At 54.7% G+C, this 23726-nt stretch overlaps 1 protein-coding gene across 1 annotated transcript; it reads right to left on the bottom strand.

Annotated features, from left to right (window-relative positions):
* Positions 1 to 2850: 2850 nt before the first annotated feature.
* Positions 2851 to 21794, bottom strand: LOC144490783 (tapasin-related protein-like). The gene is made up of 7 exons (XM_078208485.1): positions 21277 to 21794; positions 17644 to 17883; positions 14105 to 14389; positions 10917 to 11252; positions 8617 to 8946; positions 6303 to 6407; positions 2851 to 6201 (listed from the first exon to the last, which is right to left on the bottom strand). Exons 1-7 carry the CDS (start codon positions 21311 to 21313, stop codon positions 6179 to 6181), a joined length of 1356 nt encoding a protein of 451 aa, XP_078064611.1. The 5' UTR covers positions 21314 to 21794; the 3' UTR covers positions 2851 to 6178.
* Between the last annotated feature and the right edge of the window lie 1932 nt (positions 21795 to 23726).

Here is a 23726-nt window from a genome sequence, read left to right on the forward strand (position 1 = left end):
ACCCCGCCCCCTGGCACTGAACCCCGCCCCCAGACACTAAACCCCGCCTCCAGGCTCTGAACACCGCCCCCAGGCACCTAACCCCGCCCCCAGGCACTGAGTGCCTCCACCAGACACTAAACCCCGCCCTCAGACACTAAACACCGCCCCCTGGCACTGAGTACCGCCCCCAGACACTGAACCCCGCCCCCAGGCACCTAACACCGCCCCCAGGCACTGAGTGCCTCCACCAGACACTAAACCCCGCCCCCAGACACTAAACCCCGCCCCCAGACACTAAACCCCGCCCCCAGACACTGAACCCCGCCCCCAGACACTAAACCCCGCCCCCAGACACTAAACCCCGCCCCCTGGCACTGAGTATCGCCCCCAGACACTAAACCCCGCCCCCAGGCTCTGAACCCCGCCCCCAGCCACTGAACCCCGCCCCCCGACACCAAACCCCACCCCCAGGAACTTGAGTGTCTCCACCAGACACTGAACCCCGCCCCCAGCCACTGTGCCCCGCCCCCAGACACTGAACCCCGCCCCCAGACACTAAACCCCGCCCCCAGACACTAAACCCCGCCCCCTGGCACTGAGTATCGCCCCCAGACACTAAACCCCGCCCCCAGGCTCTGAACCCCGCCCCCAGCCACTGAACCCCGCCCCCCGACACCAAACCCCACCCCCAGGAACTTGAGTGTCTCCACCAGACACTGAACCCCGCCCCCAGCCACTGTGCCCCGCCCCCAGACACTGAACCCCGCCCCCAGCCTCTGAACCCCGCCCCTTGGCACGGAGCGCCGCCCCCAGGCACTGAACTCCGCCCCCAGCCACTGTGCCCCGCCCCCAGACACTGAACCCCGCCCCCAGACACAAAACCCCGCCCCCTGGCACTGAGTACCGCCCCCAGACACTAAACCCCGCCCCCAGCCTCTGAACCCCCGCCCCCAGACACTGAACCCCGCCCCCAGACACTAAACCCCGCCCCCAGCCTCTGAACCCCGCCCCCAGGCACCTAACCCCGCCCCCAGGCACTGAGTGCCTCCACCAGACACTAAACCCCGCCCCCAGCCTCTGAACCCCGCCCCCAGCCACTGAACCCCGCCCCCAGACACTAAACCCCGCCCCCAGACACTAAACCCCGCCCCCAGCCTCTGAACCCCGCCCCTTGGCACGGAGCGCCGCCCCCAGGCACTGAACCCCGCCCCAAGACACTAAACCCCGCCCCCAGACACTAAACCCCGCCCCCAGACACTGAGTACCGCCCCCAGACACTAAACCCCGCCCCCAGGCACGGAGCGCCGCCCCCAGGCACTGAGTGCCTCCACCAGACACTAAACCCCGCCCCCAGACACTAAACCCCGCCCCCAGACACTAAACCCCGCCCCCAGGCACTGAGTGCCTCCACCAGACACTAAACCCCGCCCCCAGACACTGAACCCCGCCCCCAGACACTAAACCCCGCCCCCAGACACTAAACCCCGCCCCCAGACACTGAACCCCGCCCCCAGGCACCTAACCCTGCCCCCAGGCACGGAGCGCCGCCCCCAGGCACTGAGTGCCTCCACCAGACACTAAACCCCGCCCCCAGACACTAAACCCCGCCCCCAGACACTAAACCCCGCCCCCAGGCACTGAGTGCCTCCACCAGACACTAAACCCCGCCCCCAGACACTGAACCCCGCCCCCAGACACTAAACCCCGCCCCCAGACACTAAACCCCGCCCCCAGACACTGAACCCCGCCCCCAGGCACCTAACCCTGCCCCCAGGCACTGAACCCCGCCCCCAGACACTAAACCCCGCCCCCAGACACTAAACCCCGCCCCCAGACACTGAACCCCGCCCCCAGACACTGAACCCCGCCCCCAGACACTAAACCCCGCCCCCAGACACTGAACCCCGCCCCCAGGCACTGAACCCCGCCCCCAGACACTAAACCCCGCCCCCAGACACTAAACCCCGCCCCCAGACACTGAACCCCGCCCCCAGACACTGAACCCCGCCCCCAGACACTAAACCCCGCCCCCAGACACTAAACCCCGCCCCCAGACACTGAACCCCGCCCCCAGGCACCTAACCCTGCCCCCAGGCACTGAACCCCGCCCCCAGACACTAAACCCCGCCCCCAGACACTAAACCCCGCCCCCAGACACTGAACCCCGCCCCCAGGCACCTAACCCTGCCCCCAGGCACTGAGTACCTCCCCCAGCCAGTAAACCCCGCCCCCAGGCTCTGAGCCAAGCCCCCAGACACTAAACCCCGCCCCTGTCACTGAGCCCCGCCCCCAGGCACAAAGCACCGCCCCCAGACACTAAACCCCGCCCCCGGGCAATGGACCCCGCCTCTGGGCAGTGAGCCCCGCCCCCAGACTCTAAACCCCACCCCCAGGCCCTGAGCCCGCCCCTCCCCATGACTCTAAACCCTGCCCCCAAACTCTGAGTCCCACCCCCTGGCACGAAACCCCACCCCAGACTCTAAACCCCTCCCCCAGACTCTAAACCCCTCCCCCAGACTCTAAACCCCTCCCCTAGACTCTAAGCCCCACCCCCAGACTCTAAACCCCTCCCCCAGACTCTAAACCCCTCCCCTAGACTCTAAACCCCTCCCCTAGACTCTAAACCCCTCCCCCAGACTCTAAACCCCTCCCCTAGACTCTAAGCCCCACCCCCAGACTCTAAGCCCCGCCCCCAGTCTCTAAGCCCCGCCCCACTCTCCCTCGATGCTACGAGCCGTCAAGAAGCTCTGCTGTTTCCATTTCCACGTACCCCAGACGCTAACCACGCGTGCGAGCAAGAGCGAGACGGTGCGTCTGCGCGTCTGTGCATGAACATTCCCGATCCGTTCAGCTCCAGTCACAATTAAAAACACCTTTTTAAAATTTATTGACTTAAAAAAATAACAATATCACACACCCGCGTTCATTCATTTGGCCGCCGAGTTTGTGAACCTGGGGGGGGCAGGCGGACCGCGGACGGGTCCCGCGGGAATTGGACGATGCATCTTCCCCCAACGCAGCCCGGGTCCGGCAGGACGTCCTGTCCCGTCCATCCCGTCCTGTCCCATCCCGTCCTGTCCCATCCCGTCCCGACCTCCTCAGGGCTTCCAGAGTCGGCTCAGAAATCTGCGATGCCTGCTGCAGTTGAATTGCGGGCTTTCGGAGATGGTTTGGTGGGTGGATTTTGACGGGGGGAGGGGGTTGGCGGAGGTCACTGCGGTGGGGCGGGGGGGGGTAGGGTGAGGAGAGAGGGAGAGAGAGAGAGAGAGAGGAGGCGAGCTCCCGTTCTCTCCGGGAGCTGTAACCTGGTCAATTCCATCAACTTGATAGTTTTTTTGTGTATTCATTTGTGGGACACGGGTGTCGCTGGCTGGCCTGGCATTTAATGCCCCATCCCTAGTTGTAGACATCCCTTGGAGGGCAGTTGAGAGTCAACCACATTGCACACTCGCACTCTGCAGCAATGAGCTCTTCTGTTGGGTTTTCTCTATTCATTGCTGTAGCTCTGGAGTCACGTGTAGGCCAGACCAAGGTAAGGACAGCAGATTTCCTTCCTGTTAGCTAGCCAGATGGTTCGAAAGATGTGCAGGTTAGGTCATGCTAAATTGCCCCTCAGTGTCCAAAGATGTGCGGGTTAGGTGGATTAGAACAAAGAAAATTACAGCACAGGAACAGGGCCTTCAGCCCTCCAAGCCCGCACCGACCATCCTGCCCGACTGAACTAAAACCCCCTACCCTTCCGGGTACCATATCCCTCTATTCCCATCCTATTCATATTCCTTGTCAAGACGCCCCTTAAAAGTCACTCGCATACCCGCTTCCACTACCTCCCCCGGCAGCAAGTTCCAAGCGCCCACTACTCACTGTGTAAAATAATCTGCCTCGTACATCTCCTTTAAACCTTGCCCCTCGCACCTTAAACCTGTGCCCCCTGATAATTGACTCTTCCACCCTGGGGGAAAAAGCTTCTGACTATCCACTCTGTCCATGCCTCTCATAATCTTGTAGACTTCTATCTGGTCGCCCCCTCAACCTCCATCGCTCCAGTGAGAACAAACCAAGTTTCTCCAACCTCTCCTCATAGCTAATGCCCTCCATACCAGGCAACATCCTGGTAAATCTTTTCTGTACCCTCTCCAAAGCCTCCACATCCTTCTGGTAGTGTGGTGACCAGAATTGAACACTATATTCCAAGTGCGGCCTAACTAAGGTTCTATAAAGCTGCAACATGACTTGCCAATTTCTAAACTCAATGCCCCGGCCGATGAAGGCAAGCGTGCCATATGCCTTCTTGACTACCGTCTCCACCTGCATTGCCACTTTCAGTGACCTGTGTACCTGTACACCCAGATCCCTCTGCCTATCAATACTCTTAGGGGTTCTGCCATTTACTGTATATCTGATTGGTCATACTAAATTGCTCCTTAGTGTCCTGGGATGCACAGATTAGAGGGAGTAGCGGGGTAAATATGTGGGGTTACGGGGATAGGGCCTGGGTGGGATTGTGGTTGGTGCAGACTCGATGGGCCAAATCCCACAGTTGGGATTCTATGGTCTCTCTCTCTGTCTCTCTCGCTAGAGGATTAGAGGGAGGGTCTTCGATGGAGAGTTAGGGGATTAGAGGGAGGGTCTTCGATGGAGAGTTAGGGGATTAGAGGGAGGGTCTTCGATGGGAGAGTTAGAGGATTAGAGGGATGGTGTTCGATGGGAGAGTTAGAGGATTAGAGGGATGGTCTTAGATGGGGGAGTTAGGGATTAGAGAGTTGGTCTTCGATGGGATAGTTAGGGGATTAGAGAGTTGGTCTTCGATGGGAGAGTTAGGGGATTAGAGGGAGGGTCTTCAATGGAGAGTTAGGGGATTAGAGGGAGGGTCTTCGATGGAGAGTTAGGGGATTAGAGGGATGGTCTTCGATGGGGGAGTTAGGGGATTAGAGGGATGGTCTTCAATGGAGAGTTAGGGGATTAGAGGGAGGGTCTTCGATGGAGAGTTAGGGGATTAGAGGGAGGGTCTTCGATGGGAGAGTTAGGGGATTAGAGGGATGGTCTTCGATGGGGAGTTAGGGGATTAGAGGGAGGGTCTTCGATGGGAGAGCTAGGGGATTAGAGGGAGGGTCTTCGATGGGAGAGTTAGGGGATTAGAGGGAGAGTCTTCGATGGGAGAGTTAGAGGATTAGAGGGAGGGTCTTCGATGGGGAGTTAGGGGATTAGAGGGAGGGTCTTCGATGGGAGAGTTAGGGGATTAGAGGGAGGGTCTTCGATGGGAGAGTTAGGGGATTAGAGGGAGAGTCTTCGATGGGAGAGTTAGAGGATTAGAGGGAGGGTCTTCGATGGGAGAGTTAGGGGATTAGAGGGAGAGTCTTCGATGGGAGAGTTAGAGGATTAGAGGGAGGGTCTTCGATGGGAGAGTTAGGGGATTAGAGGGAGGGTCTTCGATGGGAGAGTTAGGGGATTAGAGGGAGAGTCTTCGATGGGAGAGTTAGAGGATTAGAGGGAGGGTCTTCGATGGGAGAGTTAGGGGATTAGAGGGAGGGTCTTCGATGGGAGAGTTAGGGGATTAGAGGGATGGTCTTCGATGGGGAGTTAGGGGATTAGAGGGAGGGTCTTCGATGGGGAGTTAGGGGATTAGAGGGATGGTCTTCGATGGGAGAGTTAGGGGATTAGAGGGAGGGTCTTCGATGGGGAGTTAGGGGATTAGAGGGAGGGTCTTCGATGGGAGAGTTAGGGGATTAGAGGGATGGTCTTCGATGGGGAGTTAGGGGATTAGAGGGAGGGTCTTCGATGGGAGAGTTAGGGGATTAGAGGGAGAGTCTTCGATGGGAGAGTTAGGGGATTAGAGGGATGGTCTTTGATGGAGAGTTAGAGGATTAGAGGGAGGGTCTTCGATGGAGTGTTAGGGGATTAGAGGGAGGGTCTTCGATGGAGAGTTAGAGGATTAGACGGATGGTCTTCGATGGGTGAGTTAGGGGATCCATCAAGCCCAGGTCTCTTTATCTGACACCTGCACCTCACGAGAGAAGCTAGAGCACACCGGACGTGTTGGGGGAAGGAGGGATAGGTTCAGATGGGCTGGGGAGCCATGGGGCAGAGGTGGGAGGCAGCATTAACTCGAGGGGCGGGCTTCCAGGCCTGGTGGCGGCCATTTTGTCCGCCAACTCCATCTCTCGGTAGACAGGGAGGGGAATGACTCACAATCTCCCTATCCTGTCCCGTCCTTCGGCCCTGCGGGAAGAGAGAGAAGAGGAATGGGTTACATTTGGAGGCCTCCATCTTTAGCCCCTCGAGGTCAGGATGGGCAAGGGGTAATTCGGGAGATGTCTTACCTGGGGGTTTAGAACTGCGCCGAAAGAAATGTATAAGGGCGAGGACGAATAGGATCGAGGAGATCACAATACCGGACTTTGCAAACAGAACACCCTCTTCCGGACCTGCAAGGGGTTATGGGAAGGAGGTAAGAGATTAGTGAAGGGGCAGTGGGAAAATGGTGTTTTTTTAAATAGCCCCTCTCTCGCACACCCATTCCCCACAATTGTCCCGAGGCGAGGGATCTCAACACTCTGCCCCCCCCACCTCCTCCCAGTTGCACAATACATAAGGCAGCCTGTAACCTGATCGGAAAGAGGGAGGGGGGGATTAATCCTCTCACCCACCTCCTCCCAGTTATACACAAACACCAGGCAGCCCGTAACCTGATCGGAGGGATGGGGAATTAACCCTCTCACTGAACTCCTCCCAGTTACACACACATAGGGCAGCCCGTAACCTGATTGGAGGGAAGGAGAGGGGGGATTAACCCTCCCACCACCTCCTCCCAGTTGCGCACACATACCGGGAAGCCCCTATCCCGATCGGAGGGAGGGGGGATTAACCCTCGCAATCACCTCCTCCCCGTTACATACATATACACATACAGGGCAGCCCGTAACCCGATCGGAGAGAGGGAGGGGGTTAACCCTCTCACCCTCCTACTCCCAGTTACACACACATAGAGGGCAGCTCGTATCCCGATCGGAGGGGAGATTAATCCTTTCACTCACTTCACTCAGTTTTACACACACACACACACACACACAGGGAAGCCCATGTCCCAATTGGAGGGAGGGGGGGATTAACCCTCGCAATCACCTCCTCCCAGTTACATACATACACATACAGGGCAGACCGTATCCCGATCGGAGGGAGGGGAGATTAACCCTCTCATTCACCTCCTCCCAGTTACATACATACACATACAGGGCAGCCCATATCCCGATCGGAGGGAGGGGAGATTAACCCTCTCATTCACCTCCTCCCAGTTACATACATACACATACAGGGCAGCCCGTATCCTGATCGGAGGGAGGGGAGATTAACCCTCTCATTCACCTCCTCCCAGTTACTTACATACAAATACAGGGCAGACCGTATCCCGATCGGAGGGAGGGGAGATTAACCCTCTCATTCACCACCTCCCAGTTACATACATACAAATACAGGGCAGACCGTATCCCGATCGGAGGGAGGGGAGATTAACCCTCTCATTCACCTCCTCCCAGTTACATACATACACATACAGGGCAGCCCGTATCCCGATCGGAGGGAGGGGAGATTAACCCTCTCATTCACCTCCTCCCAGTTACATACATACACAGACAGGGCAGCCCGTATACCGATCGGAGGGAGGGGAGATTAACCCTCTCATTCACCTCCTCCCAGTTACATACATACAAATACAGGGCAGACCGTATCCCGATCGGAGGGAGGGGAGATTAACCCTCTCATTCACCTCCTCCCAGTTACATACATACACATACAGGGCAGCCTGTATCCCGATCGGAGGGAGGGGAGATTAACCCTCTCATTCACCTCCTCCCAGTTACATACATACACATACAGGGCAGCCCGTATCCCGATCGGAGGGAGGGGAGATTAACCCTCTCATTCACCTCCTCCCAGTTACATACATACACATACAGGGCAGCCCGTATCCCGATCGGAGGGAGGGGAGATTAACCCTCTCATTCACCTCCTCCCAGTTACATACATACAAATACAGGGCAGACCGTATCCCGATCGGAGGGAGGGGAGATTAACCCTCTCATTCACCTCCTCCCAGTTACATACATACACATACAGTGCAGCCCGTATCCCGATCGGAGGAAGGGGAGATTAACCCTCTCATTCACCTCCTCCCAGTTACATACATACAAATACAGGGCAGACCGTATCCCGATCGGAGGGAGGGGAGATTAACCCTCTCATTCACCTCCTCCCAGTTACATACATACAAATACAGGGCAGCCTGTATCCCGATCGGAGGGAGGGGAGATTAACCCTCTCATTCACCTCCTCCCAGTTACATACATACATACAGGGCAGCCTGTATCCCGATCGGAGGGAGGGGAGATTAACCCTCTCATTCACCTCCTCCCAGTTACATACATACAAATACAGGGCAGCCCGTATCCCGATCGGAGGCAGGGGAGATTAACCCTCTCATTCACCTCCTCCCAGTTACATACATACAAATACAGGGCAGCCTGTATCCCGATCGGAGGCAGGGGAGATTAACCCTCTCATTCACCTCCTCCCAGTTACATACATACACATACAGGGCAGCCCGTATCCCGATCGGAGGGAGGAGGGATTCAAGAGTACCTGTTGGGGTTTGAAGCTGTATGGATACATGGGCAGGCTCCCCCAGGGTGACGTGGGTCACCTCACAGGTGTACACCGCCCCCACGTCCTGGGCACCGGGCGCGATGAAGACGTGCGAGGAAATGTTGTAAGTTCCATCCTTGTTTCGGCGATGGCTGGAGAACGAGACGCCAGTGAGGGGCTGGGAGTCCAGGTCCTCCCCCTCACTCTGTACAGACCACTTCACTGTCACGTCCAGGGGATAGTATCGGGAAATCACGCAGGTCAGGCTCTCTCTCAGCCCCTCATGGAAATACAACACGGAGGGAGACAAGAAAACGTGAGGAGGTTCTGAAAATGAATGGACACTGTGACGGGGATATCTGCTCACTGACTGGTGTCTCTCAGTCCCCCCCGCTCTCTCTTTCTCTCTCTCAGGGAGATATCTGTACACCGTCTGGTGTCTATCAGTCCCTCTCTCTCTCTCAGTGAGATATCTGTACACTGACTGGTGTCTCTCAGTCCCCTCTCTCTCTCTCAGGGAGATATCTGTACACTGACTGGTGTCTCTCAGTCCCCCCTCTCTCTCAGGGAGATATCTGTACACTGACTGGTGTCTCTCAGTCCCCTCTCTCTCTCTCTCAGGGAGATATCTGTACACTGACTGGTGTCTCTCAGTCCCCCCTCTCTCTCAGGGAGATATCTGTACACTGACTGGTGTCTCTCAGTCCCCTCTCTCTCTCTCTCAGGGAGATATCTGTACACTGACTGGTGTCTCTCAGTCCTCTCTCTCTCTCTCTCAGGGAGATATCTGTACACTGACTGGTGTCTCTCAGTCCCCTCTCTCTCTCTCTCTCAGGGAGATATCTGTACACTGACTGGTGTCTCTCAGTCCCCCCTCTCTCTCAGGGAGATATCTGTACACTGACTGGTGTCTCTCAGTCCTCTCTCTCTCTCTCAGGGAGATATCTGTACACTGACTGGTGTCTCTCAGTCCCCCCTCTCTCTCAGGGAGATATCTGTACACCGTCTGGTGTCTCTCAGTCCCCCCTCTCTCTCAGGGAGATATCTGTACACTGACTGGTGTCTCTCAGTCCCCTCTCTCTCTCTCAGGGAGATATCTGTACACCGTCTGGTGTCTCTCAGTCCCCTCTCTCTCTCTCAGGGAGATATCTGTACACTGACTGGTGTCTCTCAGTCCCCTCTCTCTCTCTCTCAGGGAGATATCTGTACACTGACTGGTGTCTCTCAGTCCTCTCTCTCTCTCTCTCAGGGAGATATCTGTACACTGACTGGTGTCTCTCAGTCCCCTCTCTCTCTCTCTCTCAGGGAGATATCTGTACACTGACTGGTGTCTCTCAGTCCCCCCTCTCTCTCAGGGAGATATCTGTACACTGACTGGTGTCTCTCAGTCCCCTCTCTCTCTCTCTCAGGGAGATATCTGTACACTGACTGGTGTCTCTCAGTCCCCTCTCTCTCTCTCTCAGGGAGATATCTGTACACTGACTGGTGTCTCTCAGTCCTCTCTCTCTCTCTCAGGGAGATATCTGTACACTGACTGGTGTCTCTCAGTCCTCCCTCTCTCTCTCAGGGAGATATCTGTTCACCGACTGGTGTCTCTTAGTCCTCTCTCTCTCTCAGGGAGATATCTGTACACTGACTGGTGTCTCTCAGTCCCTCTCTCTCTCTCAGGGAGATATCTGTACACTGACTGGTGTCTCTCAGTCCCCCCTCTCTCTCAGGGAGATATCTGTACACAGACTGGTGTCTCTCAGTCCCCTGTCTCTCTCTCAGGGAGATATCTGTACACTGACTGGTGTCTCTCAGTCCCCTGTCTCTCTCTCAGGGAGATATCTGTACACTGATTGGTGTCTCTCAGTCCCCTCTCTCTCTCAGTGAGATATCTGTACACTGACTGGTGTCTCTCAGTCCCCTCTCTCTCTCAGGGAGATATCTGTACACTGACTGGTGTCTCTCAGTCCCTCTCTCTCTCTCAGGGAGATATCTGTACACTGACTGGTGTCTCTCAGTCCCCCCTCTCTCTCAGGGAGATATCTGTACACAGACTGGTGTCTCTCAGTCCCCTGTCTCTCTCTCAGGGAGATATCTGTACACTGACTGGTGTCTCTCAGTCCCCTGTCTCTCTCTCAGGGAGATATCTGTACACTGATTGGTGTCTCTCAGTCCCCTCTCTCTCTCAGTGAGATATCTGTACACTGACTGGTGTCTCTCAGTCCCCTCTCTCTCTCAGGGAGATATCTGTACACTGACTGGTGTCTCTCAGTCCCCTGTCTCAGGGGGATATCTGTCCAGTGACCTACCCATTATCTCCAGTTGGACGGTGTGTTGTGCGTGACCTCTGGCTCCCTGAACGATACAGATGTACGTTCCTTCGTCTTGGATTGTGAGTTGGTGCAGAAGGAGGGAGACATTCCCCTGGCTGGCCACCATGTCCGCATCCATCGAGGTTCCCTCCCTCTCCGTCGCCCCCTTCCCCTCCACGAGGGTGAAGACCGTCCGCCCCGCGCCCTTGTACTGCAGACGCCATTCCACCGTTACCGTGGACGGTTCGCTACCCAGGAACCCGCAGTCCAGTAAGACGCTGCTACCCAGAGAGGTCTGGATCGAGGCCGTTCGAGTGTAGACAATAAACTGCACTGTGGGGTGACAGAACAGGATCAGTCCCAGTCCCAAACCCCTTCCCGTTCACTCCCAATCCCAGTCCCAAAACCCATCCCGTTCACTCCCAATCCCAGTCCCAAACCCCTTCCCGTTCACTCCCAATCCCAAACCCCTTCCCGTTCACTCCCAATCCCAAACCCCATCCCGTTCACTCCCAATCCCAATCCCAAACCCCATCCCGTTCACTCCCAATCCCAGTCCCCTTCCCGTTCACTCCCAATCCCAATCCCAAACCCCTTCCCGTTCACTCCCAATCCCAATCCCAAACCCCTTCCCGTTCACTCCCAATCCCAGTCCCCTTCCCGTTCACTCCCAATCCCAATCCCAAACCCCTTCCCGTTCACTCCCAATCCCAATCCCAAACCCCTTCCCATTCACTCCCAATCCCAATCCCAAACCCCATCCCGTTCACTCCCAATCCCAGTCCCAAACCCCATCCCGTTCACTCCCAATCCCAATCCCAAACCCCTTCCCGTTCACTCCCAATCCCAGTCCTAAACCCCTTCCCGTTCACTCCCAATCCCAAACCCCATCCCGTTCACTCCCAATCCCAGTCCCAAACCCCATCCCGTTCACTCCCAATCCCAAACCCCTTCCCGTTCACTCCCAATCCCAGTCCCAAACCCCATCCCGTTCACTACCAATCCCAATCCCAAACCCCATCCCGTTCACTCCCAATCCCAGTCCCAAACCCCTTCCCGTTCACTCCCAATCCCAGTCCCAAACCCCATCCCGTTCACTCCCAATCACAATCCCAAACCCCATCCCGTTCACTCCCAGTCCCAGTCCCAAACCCCATCCCGTTCACTCCCAATCCCAGTCCCAAACCCCATCCCGTTCACTCCCAATCCCAATCCCAAACCCCATCCCGTTCACTCCCAATCCCAGTCCCAAACCCCTTCCCATTCACTCCCAATCCCAGTCCCAAACCCCATCCCGTTCACTCCCAATCCCAGTCCCAAACCCCATCCCGTTCACTCCCAATCCCAATCCCAAACCCCATCCCGTTCACTCCCAATCCCAATCCCTGTCCCCTTCCCGTTCACTCCCAATCCCAATCCCAAACCCCATCCCGTTCACTCCCAATCTCAATCCCAAACCCCATCCCGTTCACTCCCAATCCCTATCCCGTTCACTCCCAATCCCAATCCCCTTCCCGTTCACTCCCAATCCCAATCCCAAACCCCATCCCGTTCACTCCCAATCCCAGTCCCAAACCCCATCCCGTTCACTCCCAATCCCAAACCCCATCCATTTCACTCCCAACCCCAATCCCAAACCCCTTCCCATTCACCCCCAATCCCAGTCCCAAACCCCATCCCGTTCACTCCCAATCCCAGTCCCAAACCCCATCCCGTTCACTCCCAATCCCAGTCCCAAACCCCATCCCGTTCACTCCCAATCCCAAACCCCATCCCGTTCACTCCCAATCCCAAACCCCTTCCCGTTCACTCCCAATCCCAAACCCCATCCATTTCACTCCCAACCCCAATCCCAAACCCCATCCCGTTCACTCCCAATCCCAATCCCCTTCCCGTTCACTCCCAATCCCAATCCCAAACGCCTTCCCGTTCACTCCCACTGTACACAATCCCAATCCCCTTCCTGTTCACTCCCACTCTACACAATCCCAATCTCAAACCCCTTCCGATTCACTCCCACTCTACACAATCCCAATCTCAAACCCCTTCCGATTCACTCCCACTGTACACAATCCCAATCCCAAACCCCTTCCCATTCACTCCCAATCCCAATCCCCTTCCCGTTCACTCCCACTCTACACAATCCCAATCCCAAACCCCTTCCCGTTCACTCCCACAATCCCAATCCCAAACCCCTTCCCATTCACTCCCACTCCCAATCCCAAACCCCTTCCCATTCACCCCCACTCTACACAATCCCAATCCCAAACCCCTTCCCGTTCACTCCCACAATCCCAATCCCAAACCCCTTCCTGTTTACACCCACTCAACACAATCCCAATCCCCTTCCTGTTTACACCCACTCTACACAATCCCAATTGCAGACCCCTTCCTGTTCACTCCCACTGTACACAATCCCAAACCCCTTCCCGTTCACTCCCACTGTACACAATCCCAATCCCCTTCCCACTCACTCCCAGTGTACACAATCCCAATCCCAAACCCCTTCCCGTTTACACCCACTCCACACAATCCCAATCACAGACCCCTTCCCACTCACTCCCACTCTACACAATCCCAATGGACCCAAACCCCTTCCCATTCACTCCCACTGTGCACAATCCCAAACCCCTTCCCGTTTACACCCACTCAACACAATCCCAATCCCCTTCCTGTTCACACCCACTCTACACAATCCCAATTGCAGACCCCTCCCTGTTCACTCCCACTGTGCACAATCCCAAACCCCTTCCCGTTCACTCCCAGTGTACACAATCCCAATCCCAAACCCCTTCCCGTTTACACCCACTCTACACAATCCCAATCACAGACCCCTTCCCACTCACTCCCACTCTACACAATCCCAATGGACCCAAACCCCTTACCATTCACTCCCACTGTGCACAATCCCAATCCCAAACCCCTTCCCGTTCACTCCCACTCAACACAATCCCAATCCCCTTCCCGTTCACTCCCACTCAACACAATCCCAAACTCCTTCCCGTTCACTCCCACTGTACACAATCCCAATCCCCTTCCTGTTCACTCCCACTCTACACAATCCCAATCCCAATCCCAACACCCTTCCCGTTCACTCCCACTGTACACAATCCCAATGGACGCCAATCCCCTTCCCATTCACTCCCACTGCACACATTCCCAATGGGAAGCAAGGCGTTACGTACGGGAGAGTGGGATGGTTCCTGTTGGACTCAGTTCCACGTTAAGCCTCTCGTTGAAACTCTGGACACGGCTCTCGTCCTGTTCGACTGGGATGGTTCTGAAGAGCATGGCCATTCCGAGTCCGCTTCCCGCAACACGTAGACCCCCAAGAAAGGCGACACTCGAAGACCCCTCATCCAGACCCGTCGCTGGGGCAGTCTCGAAACTGCTAATCTCACAGGTGACCTCTCGCCCTTCGCAATCCGCGTGGAGCAAAATCTCCCCATCTGGGATCGCGACCTCGGAACCTGTAGGTAGAACAATCAGAGGGTCAGTGCTGAGGGAGCGCCGCACTGTGGGAGGGTCGGTGCTGAGGGAGCGCCGCACTGTGGGAGGGTCGGTGCTGAGGGAGCGCCGCACTGTGGGAGGGTCGGTGCTGAGGGAGCACCGCACCGTGGGAGGGTCGGTGCTGAGGGAGCGCCGCACTGTGGGAGGGTCGGTGCTGAGGGAGCGCCGCACTGTGGGAGGGTCGGTGCTGAGGGAGCGCCGCACTGCGGGAGGGTCAGCGCTGAGGGAGCGCCGCACTGTGGGAGGGTCAGTGCTGAGGGAGCGCCGCACTGTGGGAGGGTCAGTGCTGAGGGAGCGCCGCACTGTGGTAGGGTCAGTGCTGAGGGAGCACCGCACTGTGGGAGGGTCAGTGCTGAGGGAGCGCCGCACTGTGGGAGGGTCAGTGCTGAGGGAGCGCCGCACTGTGGGAGGGTCGGTGCTGAGGGAGCGCCGCACTGTGGGAGGGTCAGTGCTGAGGGAGCGCCGCACTGTGGGAGGGTCAGTGCTGAGGGAGCGCCGCACTGTGGGGAGGGTCAGTGCTGAGGGAGCGCCGCACTGTGGGAGGGTCAGTGCTGAGGGAGCGCCGCACTGTGGGAGGGTCAGTGCTGAGGGAGCGCCGCACTGTGGGAGGGTCAGTGCTGAGGGAGCGCCGCACTGTCGGGGGTGACGTGAATGCAACCAAGAGCTACACGTCCAAGACTCCCACACCTTCTTTAATTCTCCCGGGATCCCAGCATTCCCTGTGGCTCCTTTCCGTGACCCTGCCTCAGCCAATCAAGATCTGCGCTGCCAGCCAATCAGGAAGGGTGCTTCCCTCTGGCCCAAACTGGTTTGAATCTAGGAAAAGTTGGGATTTTGTTTGGGGAGCTCGAGAGGCAAATGTGGAACAATCATGGATTTGTGGCATTGCAACTCTCTCACGGGTGGGGGAAGGGGACGATCAGACCATTCAAGGAGCGGGCGAGAGGGGCTGAATGGCAACCTCTCCATCATCCAGGACACGCCCATCTTGATCGATTGGGCCAGTGGGCTGACGAATGGCAGATGGAGTTTAATTTAGACCAATGCGAGGGTGATGCATTTTGGCCGATCGAACCAGGGGCAGGACTTACTCAGTTAATGGTGGGGCGTTGGGGAGAGTTACAGAACAAAGATATCTAGGGGGTACAGGTTCATAGCTCCTTGAAAGTGGAGTCACAGGTGGACAGAGTGGTGAAGAAGGCATTCGGCACGCTTGGTTTCATCGGTCAGATCATTGAAGACAGGAGTTGGGACGTCTTGTTGAAGTTGTACAAGACATTGGTGAGGCCACACTTGGAATACTGTGTACAGTTCTGGTCACCCTATTATAGAAAGGATATTATTAAACTAGAAAGAGCGCAGAAAAGATTTACTGGGATGCTACCGGGATTTGATGGATTGAGTTATAAGGAGAGGCTGGATAGACTGGGACTTTTTTCTCTGGAGCGTAGGAGGCTGAGGGGTGATCTTATAGAGGTCTATAAAATAATGAGGGGCACAGATCAGCAAGATAGTCAACATCTTTTCCCAAAGGTAGGGGAGTCTAAAACTAGAGGGCATAAGGCGAGAGGGGAGAGATACAAAAGTGTCCAGAGGGGCAATTTTTTCACACAGAGGGTGGCGAGTGTCTGGAACGAGCTGCCAGAGGCAGTAGTAGAGGCGGGTACAATGTTGTCTTTTAAAAAGCATTTAGATAGTTACATGGGTAAGATGGGTATAGAGGGATATGGGCCAAATGCAGGTAATTGGGATTAGCTTAGGGGTTTAAAAAAAAGGGGGCAGCATGGACAAGTTGGGCCGAAGGGCCTGTTTCCATGCTGTAAACCTCGATGACTCTCGTCGGAAAAACTTGAACCACAACCTCAGGCTGGTCAGACCCCATTTGGAGTATTGCGAGCAGTTTTGGGCCCCCCGTATCTAAGGAAGGATGTGCTGGCCCTTGGAAAGGGTCCAGAGGAGGCTCACAAGAATGATCCCTGGAATGAAGAGCTTGTCGGATGAGGAACGGTTGAGGACTCTGGGTCTGTACTCGTTGGGGTTTAGAAGGATGAGGGGGAGGGATCATAGAACAGTACAGCACAGAACAGGCCCTTCGGCCCACGATGTTGTGCCGAGCTTTATCTGAAACCAAGATCAAGCTATCCCACTCCCTATCATCCTGGTGTGCTCCATGTGCCTATCCAATAACCGCTTAAATGTTCCTAAAGCGTCTGACTCCACTATCACTGCAGGCAGTCCATTCCACACCCCAACCACTCTCTGCGTAAAGAACCTACCTCTGATATCCTTCCTATATCTCCCACCACGAACCCTATAGTTATGCCCCCTTGTAATAGCTCCATCCACCCGAGGAAATAGTCTTTGAACATTCACTCGATCGATCCCCTTCATCATTTTATAAACCTCTATTAAGTCTCCCCTCAGCCTCCTCCGCTCCAGAGAGAACAGCCCTAGCTCCCTCAACCTTTCCTCATAAGACCTACCCTCCAAACCAGGCAGCATCCTGGTAAATCTCCTCTGCACTCTTTCCAGCGCTTCCACATCCTTCATATAGTGAGGTGGCCAGAACTGCGCACAATATTCCAAATGTGGTCTCACCAAGGTCCTGTACAGTTGCAGCATAACCCCACGGCTCTTAAACTCCAACCCCCTGTTAATAAAAGCTAACACACTATAGGCCTTCTTCACAGCTCTATCCACTTGAGTGGCAACCTTCAGAGATCTGTGGATATGGACCCCAAGATCTCTCTGTTCCTCCACAGTCTTCAGAACCCTACCTTTGACCCTGTAATCCACATTTAAATTAGTCCGACCAAAATGAATCACCTCACATTTATCTTATTGAAACTTACAGGATACTGCGAGGATAGAGTGGATGTGGAGAGGATGTTTCCACGAGTGGGAAAAACTAGAACCAGAGGGAACAACCTCAGGCTAAAGGGACGATCCTTTAAAACAGAGATGAGGAGGAATTTCTTCAGCCAGAGAGTGGGGAATGTGTGGAACTCTTTGCCGCAGAGGAGGCCGGGTCATTGAGTGTCTTTAAGACAGAGATAGATAGGTTCTTGATTAATAAGGGGATCAGGGGGAAAAGGCAGGAGAATGGGGATGAGGAAAATATCAGCCATGGTTGAATGGCGGGGCAGACTCGATGGGCCGAGTGGCCTCATTCTGCTCCCATGTCTTATGGTCTTCAAATGAAGTCTGGCCTCACCAATGACCTCGAAGATCGGGTGCTCTTTGTCCCCCTCGCGAACCTCGTAGTCGGTCCAGGTCGCCGAATCCGCGTTGCCCTCAACTGGGACGTTCCGAAGAACGAGCAGAGCTTTCTCCCGGGAAAAACCCCGGCTGACGGCGCTGAGACCTCCCCCGTCCTCGATGTACCAGCAATCGAGGACCACATCAGCTTCCTCACTCACCACAGCGACCCCGGGGACACCAAACAAGAGTAGGACTGGAGAGAGAGAGAGGTATAGCACGGGGTTAGATACAGAGTAAAGCTCCCTCTACACTGTCCCCCATCAAACACTCCCAGGACAGGTACAGCACGGGGTTAGATACAGAGTAAAGCTCCCTCTACACTGTCCCCCATCAAACACTCCCAGGACAGGTACAGCACGGGGTTAGATACAGAGTAAAGCTCCCTCTACACTGTCCCCCATCAAACACTCCCAGGACAGGCACAGCACGGGGTTAGATACAGAGTAAAGCTCCCTCTACACTGTCCCCCATCAAACACTCCCAGGACAGGTACAGCACGGGATTAGGTACAGAGTAAAGCTCCCTCTACACTGTCCCCCATCAAACACTCCCAGGACAGGTACAGCACGGGGTTAGATACAGAGTAAAGCTCCCTCTACACTGTCCCCATCAAACACTCCCAGGACAGGTACAGCACGGGGTTAGATACAGAGTAAAGCTCCCTCTACACTGTCCCCATCAAACACTCCCAGGACAGGTACAGCACAGGGTTAGATACAGAGTAAAGCTCCCTCTACACTGTCCCCCATCAAACACTCCCAGGACAGGGACAGCACAGGGTTAGATACAGAGTAAAGCTCCCTCTACACTGTCCCCCATCAAACACTCCCAGGACAGGTACAGCACGGGGTTAAATATAGAGTGAAGCTCCCTCTACACTGTCCCCATCAAACACTCCCAGGACAGGTACAGCACGGGGTTAGATACAGAGTAAAGCTCCCTCTACACTGTCCCCATCAAACACTCCCAGGACAGGTACAACACGGGGTTAGATACAGAATAAAGCTCCCTCTACACTGTCCCCATCAAACACTCCCAGGACAGGTACAGCACGGGGTTAGATACAGAGTAAAGCTCCCTCTACACTGTCCCCCATCAAACACTCCCAGGACAGGTACAGCACGGGGTTAAATACAGAGTGAAGCTCCCTCTACACTGTCCCCATCAAACACTCCCAGGACAGGTACAGCACGGGGTTAGATACAGAGTAAAGCTCCCTCTACACTGTCCCCCATCAAACACTCCCAGGACAGGTACAGCACGGGGTTAGATACAGAGTAAAGCTCCCTCTACACTGTCCCCCATCAAACACTCCCAGGACAGGTACAGCACGGGGTTAAATATAGAGTGAAGCTCCCTCTACACTGTCCCCATCAAACACTCCCAGGACAGGTACAGCACGGGGTTAGATACAGAGTAAAGCTCCCTCTACACTGTCCCCCATCAAACACTCCCAGGACAGGGACAGCACAGGGTTAGATACAGAGTAAAGCTCCCTCTACACTGTCCCCCATCAAACACTCCCAGGACAGGTACAGCACGGGGTTAAATATAGAGTGAAGCTCCCTCTACACTGTCCCCACGAAACACTCCCAGGACAGGTACAGCACGGGGTTAGATACAGAGTAAAGCTCCCTCTACACTGTCCCCATCAAACACTCCCAGGACAGGTACAACACGGGGTTAGATACAGAATAAAGCTCCCTCTACACTGTCCCCATCAAACACTCCCAGGACAGGTACAGCACGGGGTTAGATACAGAGTAAAGCTCCCTCTACACTGTCCCCCATCAAACACTCCCAGGACAGGTACAGCACGGGGTTAAATACAGAGTGAAGCTCCCTCTACACTGTCCCCATCAAACACTCCCAGGACAGGTACAGCACGGGGTTAGATACAGAGTAAAGCTCCCTCTACACTGTCCCCCATCAAACACTCCCAGGACAGGTACAGCACGGGGTTAGATACAGAGTAAAGCTCCCTCTACACTGTCCCCCATCAAACACTCCCAGGACAGGTACAGCACGGGGTTAAATATAGAGTGAAGCTCCCTCTACACTGTCCCCATCAAACACTCCCAGGACAGGTACAACACGGGGTTAGATACAGAATAAAGCTCCCTCTACACTGTCCCCATCAAACACTCCCAGGACAGGTACAGCACGGGGTTAGATACAGAGTAAAGCTCCCTCTACACTGTCCCCCATCAAACACTCCCAGGACAGGTACAGCACGGGGTTAAATACAGAGTGAAGCTCCCTCTACACTGTCCCCATCAAACACTCCCAGGACAGGTACAGCACGGGGTTAGATACAGATTAAAGCTCCCTCTACACTGTCCCCCATCAAACACTCCCAGGACAGGTACAGCACGGGGTTAGATACAGAGTAAAGCTCCCTCTACACTGTCCCCATCAAACACTCCCAGGACAGGTACAGCACGGGGTTAAATACAGAGTGAAGCTCCCTCTACACTGTCCCCATCAAACACTCCCAGGACAGGTACAGCACGGGGTTAGATACAGAGTAAAGCTCCCTCTGCACTGTCCCCCCATCAAACACTCCCAGGACAGGTACAGCACGGGGTTAGACACAGAGTAAAGCTCCCTCTACACTGTCCCCCATCAAACACTCCCAGGACAGGTACAGCACGGGGTTAGATACAGAGTAAAGCTCCCTCTACACTGTCCCCCCATCAAACACTCCCAGGACAGATACAGCACGGGGTTAGATACAGAGTAAAGCTCCCTCTACACTGTCCCCCATCAAACACTCCCAGGACAGGTACAGCACGGGGTTAGATACAGAGTAAAGCTCCCTCTACACTGTCCCCCATCAAACACTCCCAGGACAGGTACAGCACGGGGTTAGATACAGAGTAAAGCTCCCTCTACACTGTCCCCCCATCAAACACTCCCAGGACAGATACAGCACGGGGTTAGATACAGAGTAAAGCTCCCTCTACACTGTCCCCCCATCAAACACTCCCAGGACAGGTACAGCACGGGGTTAGATACAGAGTAAAGCTCCCTCTACACTGTCCCCATCAAACACTCCCAGGACAGGTACAGCACGGGGTTAGATACAGAGTAAAGCTCCCTCTACACTGTCCCCATCAAACACTCCCAGGACAGGTACAGCACGGGGTTAGATACAGAGTAAAGCTCCATCTACACTGTCCCCATCAAACACTCCCAGGACAGGTACAGCACGGGGTTAGATACAGAGTAAAGCTCCATCTACACTGTCCCCATCAAACACTCCCAGGACAGGTACAGCACGGGGTTAGATACAGAGTAAAGCTCCATCTACACTGTCCCCATCAAACACTCCCAGGACAGGTACAGCACGGGGTTAGATACAGAGTAAAGCTCCATCTACACTGTCCCCATCAAACACTCCCAGGACAGGTACAGCACGGGGTTAGATACAGAGTGAAGCTCCCTCTACACTGTCCCCCATCAAACACTCCCAGGACAGGTACAGCACGGGGTTAAATACAGAGTGAAGCTCCCTCTACACTGTCCCCCATCAAACACTCCCAGGACAGGTACAGCACGGGGTTAGATACAGAGTGAAGCTTACCGAGCTGCAGTGGAAGGCAGGGGAAATGAGCTTGCATTCTCCCTGTTTTTTCAGTGTCACCGTGTGAGAATGTCGTTGTTGGGGTAAGGGTGAGGCAAGGGGAGCAATCTTCATTTTTGGTTTCACTTTGATGCCGGAAGCTTCTGGTCTGTTCAATTCTCGAAACAGTGCCTGGTCGCACTCGTAACCTGATACTGCAAATTTAACACAATCCCCTCTCTCTCTCTCTGCCTATCTCTGTCTCTCTCTCTCTCGGTCTCTCTCTCTGTCTCTCTATGTCTCTCTCTCTCTCTGTCTCCCTATGTCTCTCTCTCTCTCTGTCTCTCTCTCTCTCTCTGTCTCTCTATCTCTGTCTCTCTCTCTCTCTGTCTCTCTCTCTCTCGGTCTCTCTCTCTGTCTCTCTATGTCTCTCTCTCTCTCTGTCTCCCTATGTCTCTCTCTCTCTCTGTCTCTCTCTCTCTCTGTCTCTCTCTCTCTCGGTCTCTCTCTCTGTCTCTCTATGTCTCTCTCTCTCTCTGTCTCCCTATGTCTCTCTCTCTCTCTGTCTCTCTCTCTCTCTGTGCCTATCTCTGTCTCTCTCTCTCTCTCGGTCTCTCTCTCTGTCTCTCTCTGTCTCTCTCTCTCTCTGTCTCTCTCTCTCTCTGTGCCTATCTCTGTCTCTCTCTCGGTCTCTCTCTCTCTGTCTCTCTATGTCTCTCTCTCTCTCTGTCTCTCTCTCTCTCTCTGTCTCTCTATCTCTGTCTCTCTCTCTCTCTGTCTCTCTATCTCTGTCTCTCTCTCTCTCGGTCTCTCTCGCTGTCTCTCTATGTCTCTCTCTCTCTCTGTCTCTCTATCTCTGTCTCTCTCTGTCTCTCTCTCTCTCTGTCTCTGTCTCTCTTGGTTTCTCTCTCTCTCTCCCTGTTTCTTTCTCTCTCTCTCTCTGTCTCTGTCTCTCTTGGTTTCTCTCTCTCCCTCCCTGTTTCTTTCTCTCTCTCTCTCTGACTCCCTGCCTGTCTCTCTGTCAAGTCATGTTGCAGCTTTATAGAACCTTAGTTAGGCCGCACTTGGAATATAGTGTTCAATTCTGGTCGTCACACTACCAGAAGGATGTGGAGGCTTTGGAGAGGGTACAGAAAAGATTTACCAGGATGTTGCCTGGTATGGAGGGCATTAGCTGTGAGGAGAGGTTGGAGAAACTTGGTTTGTTCTCACTGGAGGTTGAGGGGAGACCTGATAGAAGTCTACAAGATTATGAGGGGCATGGACAGAGTGGATAGTCAGAAGCTTTTTCCCCCAGGGTGGAAGAGTCAATTACTAGGGGGCACAGGTTTAAGGTGCGAGGGGCAAGGTTTAAAGGAGATGTACGAGGCAGATTTTTTACACAGGGAGTCGTGGGTGCCTGGAACTCGTTGCCGGGGGAGATAGTGGAAGCGGATACGGTCGTGACTTTTAAGGGGCGTCTTGACAAATACATGAACAGGATGGGAATCGAGGGATATGGTCCCTGGAAGGGTAGGGGGTTTTAGTTCAGTCGGGCAGCATGGTCGGTGCAGGCTTGGTTTGATTTGATTTGATTTGATTTATTATTGTCACTGGGATACAGTGAAAAGTATTGTTTCTTGCACGCTTTACAGACAAAGCATACCGTTCATAGAGAAGGAAAGGAGAGGGTACAGAATGTAGTGTTACAGTCACAGCTAGGGTGTCGAGAAAGATCAACTTAATGCGAGGTAGGTCCATTCAAAAGTCTGACAGCAGCAGGGAAGAAGCTGTTCTCGAGTCGGTCGGTACGTGACCTCAGACTTTTGTATCTTTTTCCCAAAGGAAGAAGGTGGGAGAGAGAATGTCCGGGGTGCGTGGGGGGGGTCCTTGATTATGCCGGCTGCTTTTCCCCCCGAGGCAGCGGGAAGTGTAGACAGAGTCAATGGATGGGAGGCTGGGTTTGCGTGATGGGACTGGGCTACATTCACGACCTTTTGTCGTTCCTTGCGGTCTTGGGCAGAGCAGGAGCCCCAGACCAAGCTGTGATACAACCAGAAAGGATGCTTTCTATGGGGCATCTGTAAAAGTTGGTGAGAGTCGTAGCGGACATGCCGAATTTCCTTCGTCTCCTGAGAAAGTAGAGGCGTTGATGGGGCTTTCTTAACTATAGTGTCGGCGTGGGGGGGACCAGGACAGGTTGTTGGTGATCTGGACACCTAAAAACCTGAAGCTCTCGACCCTTTCTACTTCATCCCCGTTGATGTAGACAGGAGCATGTTCTCCTTTACGCTTCCTGAAGTCGGTGACAATCTCCTTCGTTGTGTTGACATTGAGGGAGAGATTATTGTTGCCGCACCAGTTCACCAGATTCTCGATCTCATTCCTGTTCTCCGTCTTGTCACTGTTTGAGATCCGACCCACTACGGTGGTGTCGTCAGCAAACTTGAAAATGGAATTGGAGGGGAATTTGGCCGCACAGTCAGAGGTAT

Source organism: Mustelus asterias, unplaced genomic scaffold (genome assembly GCF_964213995.1).
Source record: "Mustelus asterias unplaced genomic scaffold, sMusAst1.hap1.1 HAP1_SCAFFOLD_3788, whole genome shotgun sequence".
Lineage (NCBI taxonomy): Eukaryota > Metazoa > Chordata > Chondrichthyes > Carcharhiniformes > Triakidae > Mustelus > Mustelus asterias.

What these genes read in the sequence shown, in the direction of transcription:
- LOC144490783 (XM_078208485.1), bottom strand. Translation starts at nt 21,313, where the DNA reads ATGCAAGCTCATTTCCCCTGCCTTCCACTGCAGCTCG. An exon ending in CCCGATCTTCGAGGTCATTG is followed by an intron (nt 14,390 to 17,643) that starts GTGAGGCCAGAC and finishes TTCTACCTACAG; the next exon opens with GTTCCGAGGTCGCGATCCCA. An exon ending in CGTCCAACTGGAGATAATGG is followed by an intron (nt 8,947 to 10,916) that starts GTAGGTCACTGG and finishes ATTCATTTTCAG; the next exon opens with AACCTCCTCACGTTTTCTTG.